The sequence below is a fragment of the Mesoplodon bidens genome, assembly GCF_964165515.1.
Source record: "Mesoplodon bidens genome assembly, chromosome: 9".
NCBI classification, from domain to species: domain Eukaryota; kingdom Metazoa; phylum Chordata; class Mammalia; order Artiodactyla; family Ziphiidae; genus Mesoplodon; species Mesoplodon bidens.
Window position 1 is genome coordinate 100613340 of NC_138166.1, and position 8872 is coordinate 100622211.

Sequence of the window (8872 nt, forward strand, 5' to 3'; positions counted from 1 at the left end):
TTAGGTTGCTTCCATGTCCTGGTTATTGTAAATAGTGCTGCAATGAATATTGGAGTGCATATATCTTTTTGAATTATGGTTTTCTCCAGGAACTTGCCCAGTAGTGGGATTATTGGGTCATATTGTAGTTCTATTTTTAGTTTTTTTAAGGAACCTCCATACTGTTCTCCATAGTGGTTGTATCAATTTATATTCCCACCAACAGTGCAAGACAGTTCCCTTTTCTTCACACCCTCTCCAGCATTTATTGTTTGTAGATTTTTTGATGATGGCCATTCTGACTGGTGTGAGGTGATACCTCATTGTAGTTTTGATTTGCATTTCTCTTATAATTAGTGATGTTGAGCATCTTTTCAAGTGTTTGTTGGCCATCTGTTTGTCTTCTTTGGGGAAATGTCCATTTAGGTCTTCCACCCATATTTTGATTGGGCTGTTTTTTTGGTGCTGAGCTGCAGGAGCTGTTTGTATATTTTGGAGATTAATCCCTTGTCGGTGGCTTTGTTTGCAAATATTTTCTCCCATTCTGAGAGTTGTCTTTTCATTTTGTTTATGGGTTCCTTTGCTGGGCAAAAGCTTTTAAGTTTAATTAGGCCCCATTTGTTTATTTTTGTTTTTATTTTCATTACTCTAAGAGGTGGATCAAAAAATATCTTGCTGTGATTTATGTCAAAGAGTGTTCTGCCTGTGTTTTCCTCTAAGAGTTTTATAGTGTCCAGCCTTACATTTAGGCCTGTGATCCATTTTGAGTTTATTTTTGTGTATGGTGTTAGGTCTCTCTTTTTTTTTTTTTTTTTTTTTGGTGCCCTGGGAGCCTTCATCTGATAGTGGCAATGTTTGCCTTTTGTTATGCAACTGGATTTGCGTTTGTTTATTCCAGCAATAAAATATTTTGAGATTTTTTCTAAATTTGTCTTTTACTTCTTTTTTTTTTTTTTTTAAGTAGTTGTCTTCCAAAATGATGTACTGTTTTGTTTTAATTATTATTTGGGGTCTTAATTCTTTTTATGCCTTACATTCAGTCTCCTTCTCGGCCCAATTCTTATTTATTTTATATTTCCATTCACTCTTTACACCATTAATTTTAGGCACTCCGTTTTACTTTGGAAATAGCGTTAAATCGCGTCTATCCCTTGATTTACTACCTCTGAAAACACCTAAGATCTATTCTTCCACATGCTTGCGAAATAGCTCATGGATACACTGAAGAGAACTGCTTACCACCCCTCAAATGTCACACACACACCCCCAAGAAGAGACACCCAACCCCAAGAAACAAAAGACAGGGGTAGTCACTCTCTGACTCCCAGCCCTGGGCAGTTGCTGGACAGGAGGGAGGCTCCACTCTAACCTGTTCTACATCTGGGCTCCAGCTTTGCACGAAGGTAGAGAAGTCCTCCTTCCTGAAAAGCCAGTGATTCTTTCTTGCGCCAAAGAAAATAACTAATTTTCTCAGTAGATCTCTTTGTAGGTGCTTTCACAGGGAGACTCAGATCAGCGTGGTCTGTGTTAGAGTGAGAGGTACTTGGACTCAACAAGAGAGATGAAACGTGGATCTTCCAGGAATGGTGGCCGGAGAGCACCGCACGCCCGCGAAGGCAACAGGGGCCTTTAGCGACGGGGGAACAGGGGGGATGGGGCCGTGTTTTTCTCTTTCACCCTCCAAACATCACGTCTTAAAGAGGAAATGGGAGGGGGCGAGGCGCTCGCGGGCTCCGACAGGAAACATCCCATTAGGCGGGCAGCACGCTCTGAATTCGCTGCTCCCCGGTTTCCGCAGCAGCAGGTTCGCCCCATCCGGAGGGGGTGTCCCCAGCTGCGGGGACAGGGGCGCACTCCGTTAGCCTTATTTTCCTTCTTGCCCTGTAGCCGGGCCCTGGAACCTTCGGCCACGCGCTCGCGCCGACCCGCCGGCACCCAGCCCGCAGCGCCGCGCCTGGTAAGGGGGACCCGGCGGGGGTCCCAGCGTCCTTGGTGGGGGCCCGGGGAGGGGGGGTTCCTGGAGGCCGCGGTTGAGTCAGGGCTACTGATTTCTCGCGAGATCTGACACCGGTTACCATACTTCTGGGCTCTCCCGTCAGTGAAACGGGGCGCCGATGGTGAGCGTTATGGGCAACCGCGGATTCCCAGTGGGAGGGAAGCGGCTTCGGGAACCGCTCACCCCGCGTTCGCGGCCCACAGCTTTCCACAGCGTGGAGGTCTTTTCCGTCTAGTTGCCTACTTCTTAGCTCTTCTGACTTTCATAAGCTTCACGGGGTTTCATGTAGCTTCACTAAGATTCTCATCCCATTTGACAGATGAGAAAACTGAAACTCACCAGGTGCCCTAACTAGGTGGGGCGGACGTCTCCGTTTTAGCTCTTAACTCCCCCAGACCAGACCCGCCCCACCCCTGACCAGCACCAGGCCCCCGAGAGGCCTGGGCACCGGGAATCTGTTCCTAGGGCTCCACAGCACAAGTACGGGATCATTATGTTCCCGCCCTCATTGAGCCACGTGCTCCAAATGACACCTCTCAGGGAACATTGTTCCATGGATCTTCTGAAAATCAGCCCATTCTCCCCCAATACCCCACACTTTTCCTACGACACGATGTCGAACTCGACCCTGTGGCAAACAGATTCCAGTGTGAACAGGAAGCAACCCTTTGTCTACTAAAGTTCCTGTGAGAGCCGCGTTATGAAATCACAATGCTAACCTCTGAAACAAGTGGCGCCAGGAAACGGGGTGGGGGGGGGGGCAGAGGGCGAAGGAGAATATGAATCAGGCCGAAAGAAAACATTGTTATCTTTCCTGAAACAGCATGAGAGAGCCTGCTTTCCACTGGTTTGATGAAGTAAGGTACCGTCAAGATAAAATCAGGTTCGCATAATGCACAAATCAGGAGGTACATTATGCTCATTGGCTTCAGCCTCCTACCTAAGCTACATCCTCCTGCTGTTCCTGTCAGATACTCTTATAATCTCTGCTCGCATACTGCCCGCGACTCTCATGATTCCTGATCCCACCTGGGGGAACATTAGGAGGGTTTTCCTTGTGGAGAAGAAATCTGCCTCCACTCCTGATTCTCCCACTTCTGTCTACTATGTGATTGACACATGTCACATTCCTTCTGGTTTAGGTTGTTTCCCGATCTTTTCCTAGGCTTGATTCTGTCCTTTTAATATTCTATGACTCATTTTAGCATTCCATCAATATCCTTTCTGACAAGCCTCTGCACACTTTGTTATTTGTTAATATCTGTCCAAAAAAATCTACTGCTTGGTGGGACGTGTCTCCCCCGGCAGCCTGACCCACTCAGAAGACGGTCCAGGAGGACACTGCGCGCCTCTGCTAATGTAACCTGAACTTTGATTGGCTTTTGTGACAGCCACAGAGCTCCATTTGGGTCACACTGATCATCAAGTCATGGGAAAACACCAGATTGCTTTAAACTGAAATACTTCCATTCCGAGCAACTTCTGCCCCCTACGATTTTATCTTTGAATAATCTTTTTTTGTTTTAAAACGCGCACTCAAGATTTTGCAATACAGTTCTCTTTGTTAATTTTAGGGTAAGCTTCCAGCCTGTCTGCCTCAGTTTATTTCCTGACCGTGGATGGCAGCATGGTATGTGGTGTTCCAAGAGGTTCAGTGACTTTATAATCTCTTTTCCTCCCTGATAAATCTAGGAGAATACACAGGCAAAATGAGCCATTTTTTGGTCTTAGCTCCATGGCAGTTGTGTGATCGTGCGCAGGTCAGTTGAGGCTCAGTTTCCTAATATTTTAATAGAAATTTTTAATACCTATCTTGATCACATCATAGAGAATTTAGGAGGACAATTAAAAGAATGGACATGAAAGAAACTTGAATAAATCCAAATGGCTGCACAGAGGATTATTACCATGGTGAAGTTCATCATCAACATTGTCACCACTGTCATCATCGTCTTTACCACATCGATATATTGATTCCAATGTATAGAAACTGTCATCTGAAGTAGAAAAGATGTCAGAGGATTTGAGCAGTTTTAGCAAAAGCTGGAGTATTATTTACCAGAGGCAAGGACAGCATGTGGGAGAATGTAGTGAGGAAAATGCTCTTCTCTGGGCTTAAGGAAAGGAAAGTGGTGCAGAAGAAAAAGGAAAGGAAGGAAGGAAGTTGCCTTAATAAATTCTGAGAATGTGACAAGGGATGGTTTCCCTAATGAGGGCCATTTCTATTCTTCCCTACTGAGAGAATAGAAAAATGTGAAAAAGGTAGAAATAACAGAATCAACCTGAATAGCAAATAAACTATGAAAACCGTTTTGAATTCAATGTTAATCAATAAAATGCACCTTTAAACCAATTAAGACATCCTAATATATGCCCATCAGGGTGACCAAAAAATTAAAAATCTAATATCACCAAGCGTAAGTGAAGATTTAAGGGATTCTCACCCATGGCTGCTCCCAGTATGACTTAGCACAAGCTTCTTGAAGTCATATTTGGCAGTGTCTTGTCAGGTGGAAACTATATATCCCTGAGAAATCATCCATGTGCACAAGGAGACGTGTACGGGGATTCTTCTGCAGCATTGTTTGTAGTAGCAAGCACGTATTTTGGCACACCAAATGTTTGTTAATAAAGAGTTGGATAAAATGCTACATAAATAATGTCACTGACATAAAAGATTAAAATACCAAAAAGTACTATATATTACCTATACATACATGTGTATCTCAGAATATTGGTTGCCTCTGAAGGGAAGAGGGAGAATGAGACGGGTTGAGGGGCATCAAACAATAAGTAAATAGAACTATATGTGTAATGTTTTAACTTTTTCAATCAAACCGAACAGCAGCAGTAAAAATGCCAAAATACTTAGATCTGTTCATTGCAAATAGTGGGCATGTGTTTCATTACTCTGTGTATTTCTCCCCTTAAAATGTTTGTTTCGTAACTGCGTAATCTTGAAAACTGAATAAATAAAATACAGTCTCAGAGACCACCTTAACTCTAGTGGCATATGGCATCCTTGCCTTTTCTAGCACCAGGAAGAACGACACCATATTATGCCTCATCTGAATTTATCCCCATAGTTTTGCCAATTTCTGGTTCTATCTACTGGAATTTTTTTTAAGTGGTTATTGGGAGACCCACAAGGAAAGACATTTGGTTTGAAACTGAGCAGGAAATGAATTTATCTTGAATCTGTCCTGGATGTTGATTCTGTCCCGCAGTCATGGCGCCAGCTTCTCTCCACCAGCTGCTCAGAGGGGAGGGAGGGTGGTGGCCATACTCCTCCATCTTCTACTTCGTCCTCTCATGTCCGTCCTCACAGGAGCCCTGGATCCCCAGTTCCACGCTCCCATCGGAAGGGACATTGTACCTTCCTCTTTGCCACTGGGATATCCATCTGATACAAAGAGTTTCTGGGACTGGAAATGGCCAGTACTTCAAACAAACCAATGTCCTTTACAGCAAGGCAATTTCTATTCTCTAGTCTAGCAAGTTTGCTTACTTTGATTCCAATAATAATAGTAATAATAAAACAACTTAAAAATCCTGCTTCTCGTTCCATAGAAGAAGACTTTCTTTATTTCATGCCTTTTCCAGTGGAGGGGAGACAATCAACTGATTTGTTTTCAAACATTTCGTGCTTTCCTATAGGATGAGGAAACAGCATTGTGTTCATATAACCTAGCATCACCTGGCTTGCTTAAAGTTATATATGGGTATTTGAAAGTAAAATATGTTAGAAAATTAGCAATCGGAACGGCTCATCTAAGGATAATTATTCTTGGCTGTCTGAATTGGAGGTGTTCTCAGGCCTTACCAAGTCCCATGTGGACACTTGCTTTTTATTCCTTTCCTTTTTTTATTCCAGAAGAGAATGGAAGGGCTTCAGAGGAGCAGATACTGGACTATGGCTGAAGGTAAGAAAGCCTCCAAATTCTCAAGAGCTCTAGGCATCAGGGAAGAGTCACTGTTTTCTCTCCTCCTCTCCCTCACCTCAAACACAGTGACAGAAAAGAAACCCAGTTATTTTCAACTGCAGAAGAAAAGGCAGCTATCATGTTCTTTATCTTCCCTACCATCATCACACCCACACACACCCGAGTTTGTGAAGCTCTCCCCTGTGCCCTGATGTATGGGAAATGAGGAAATGAAACTTCAAGTCAGAAGTCAGGGGATTTGGAAACGAACTGTGAAAATGATAACCTTCCCTGCCTGCACTCAACTGAAAAGAGGAAAAGTTCCCCATAAAGATTTAGTAATCGTGTTTGCTAAAAAAAAAATCCAGAATACTTAAGAAAGGGAAGAACAAACACAGAGTAAAAGGAATAACAATAACAGATTTTGGAGACTAAAATGAACTTAATCCATTTGAGCTCATAAGAACTCCAGAAATCCTTGGATTCTCACTCTCTTCATCCCTTGAAGATTTTAGCTCTTGATGCAGGGTCAACCTCGACAACACCACTTTTGTTCTAATTTCCTGTAATTCTATTAGTCAAATTGACGATATTTCCAACACATGTATTTCTTATACATGATGGTCTTATCATCTCTTCTTCAGCCACCGACCCAGGGTCAGCTGTCAGACTCCGTCCTTGACTTTAACGACAAGCCTTCTGTAGGCTCATGTTCAAACATCCAACTCCCCACCCAAAAAGAGGAAACCCAGGGACATTCAGCTGGTCCTCAATGGTAGTTCCTTTACCCCCAAGGTTCAGATGAATGTGATGAGCAGTCTGTGTGCCTGGGAATTAATTGGTGGGTGAAAAAGGGGTGATAATAGTTTCCGATTTATGACTACTCCTCATCTGCCTCTTTCTAATCTCACGTTTATTTAGCATGAAACTGGGCTAAGCACCATCCCTGAAAAAGCACAGGGACCAGCTTTCTGAAAGCTGTATTTTCCCTGGTTCTGATGAAGTCCTTGGAGCATCCTTCATTAGTGTAGCAGTTCTTACTCTTGGCTATGGGTCTAAGTTCGGGTTCCCAGTGTGGGCTTCCTGCCATTCAAGAGTCGCCTAAAGTTGTATGCAAACATTTCTATGTACTTAAATATCACTATTTGGCAGGGAAAGAGGTCCAAGGCTTTCATGGGATACCATGAAAGGTCCGTGACCTACAACTCTTAAGAATCACTAACTTTACCAACAAGGACCTACTGTAGAGCACAGGGAACTCTGCTTAATATTCTGAAATAACCTAAATGGGAATAGAATTTGAAAAAGAATAGATACATGTCTATGTATAGCGTAATCATTTTGCTGCACACCTGAAGCTAACACAACATTGTTAATAAACTAAACTCCAAGATAAAATAAAAAAATTTTTTAAGTCACTGACTTAGTAAAACACGAAAAACTTTTTTTTTTTTTTTTTTTTTTTTATAGGCGGGATAGAGCATCAGCAGTTTGCAACCTCTTCCTCATTGAGGATCATCCTGGTGGGCAAAACAGGCAGCGGGAAAAGTGCCACCGGGAACAGCATCCTCTGCCAGCCAGTGTTTGAGTCCAGGCTGGGGGCCCAGTCGGTGACCAGGAAGTGTCAGGGGGCAATGGGCACGTGGAACGGGAGGGGCGTCCTGGTGGTGGACACGCCCCCCATCTTTGAGGCGAGGGCCCAGGACCAAGAGGTGTACGAGAACATCAGGGACTGCTACCTGCACTCGGCCCCGGGGCCTCACGTGCTGCTGCTGGTGACCCAGCTGGGGCGCTTCACAGAGCAGGACGTGGTGGCCGTGACCAGGGTGAAGGAGGTCTTTGGGGCGAGAGCCCTGAGACACACGGTCCTCCTCTTCACCCACAAGGAGGACTTAGCGGACGGATCCTTGCATGACTACGTAGCAAACACAGACAACGTCAGGCTGAGGGGCCTGGTCCGGGAGTGCGGGCAGAGGTACTGCGCCTTCAACAACCGGGCCTCCGGGGACGAGCAGAGGAAGCAGCTGGCCGAGCTGATGGCCGTGGTCGAGGGGCTGGAGAGGGAGCACCAGGGCGCCTACCTCAGCAACGACCTCTTCTTTGATGCACAGCGGCTCCAGCAGGGCTGGGGCGACCCCCATGGAGAAGGTCACGTGCGCTACCTGGCCAAGGTGCGGTCGCATGTTGCAAAGCAAAAGCAAGACCTGAAAGAGGCCCAGAGAAACGGTGCCTTCAAGGCGCTCCTCCAAGTCAAAAACTGGATCATTTCTCACATGGGAAAATTTGCTGTTTTTGTTATATGCTTTTTGAGTTTTCTCGCCATTTTAAGTAGCTTGTGTAGCACTCACGAATTGTAAGCATTTTCAGATGATACCTGCCAGCAGCTTCCATTTTTCAGTCAGTATCTTTGTCTATGTTGATAAGGAACTTTATTTGCTTTTCATGTAGTTTCACTTTCAATTTCCCTTCCTTTCATCAGACACACCATCCATTTTCTTCAGCTGCATTTTAGGTAAATAAAATCCAAAGGAAAATCCCCTTTTTTGTTTTGTTAAAAATGGTGAAAGCAAATAATAAACTAACTGGATACAGTCATGAAATATTAGGGAGCTTGCAGGAAGGAAAGTGAGTGGACTCTCAATCCTGTGTGAGCATCTCACCTCTGTGACCTACTTTTTACAGCCTTGCTGTTGAGGAGAGAAACATTATATTAAAAGCTGGTAGTGGAATTCCTTATTTTATTCAGAAACGTACTCTGACTTCCTTGTAGGCTGTGAAAAAAAAAAAAGCCCCCCCCCCAAGAGAGAAAGATGAGGACGTTTTGGCGGGGGGCGGGGGTGGTCTCGGGGGGCCTGAAGAGGCTGAGGGGAAAGGAGGAGGGGCCTGGGGGTGAGAGGGAAGGAGAGGACGGGGTCTGTGCAGTCAGCGCCTGGGAAATTAAGGAACTGGAGTTCGTTAGAGCGGGGCTTGGCAA

At 44.7% G+C, this 8872-nt stretch overlaps 1 protein-coding gene across 1 annotated transcript; it reads left to right on the top strand.

The window, feature by feature from the left end:
- Positions 1-1638: 1638 nt before the first annotated feature.
- On the top strand, positions 1639-8434 carry LOC308622551 (GTPase IMAP family member 5-like). Its single transcript, XM_081244049.1, has 3 exons — positions 1639-1936; positions 5850-5898; positions 7369-8434. The coding sequence occupies exons 1-3, from the start codon at positions 1685-1687 to the stop codon at positions 8253-8255; spliced, it is 1188 nt and encodes a 395-aa protein (XP_081100175.1). The 5' UTR covers positions 1639-1684; the 3' UTR covers positions 8256-8434.
- Positions 8435-8872: the final 438 nt, after the last annotated feature.

What these genes read in the sequence shown, in the direction of transcription:
- LOC308622551 (XM_081244049.1), top strand. Translation starts at nt 1,685, where the DNA reads ATGGGAGGGGGCGAGGCGCTCGCGGGCTCCGACAGGAAACATCCCATT. An exon ending in AGCCCGCAGCGCCGCGCCTG is followed by an intron (nt 1,937 to 5,849) that starts GTAAGGGGGACC and finishes TTTTTATTCCAG; the next exon opens with AAGAGAATGGAAGGGCTTCA. An exon ending in ATACTGGACTATGGCTGAAG is followed by an intron (nt 5,899 to 7,368) that starts GTAAGAAAGCCT and finishes TTTTTTTTATAG; the next exon opens with GCGGGATAGAGCATCAGCAG.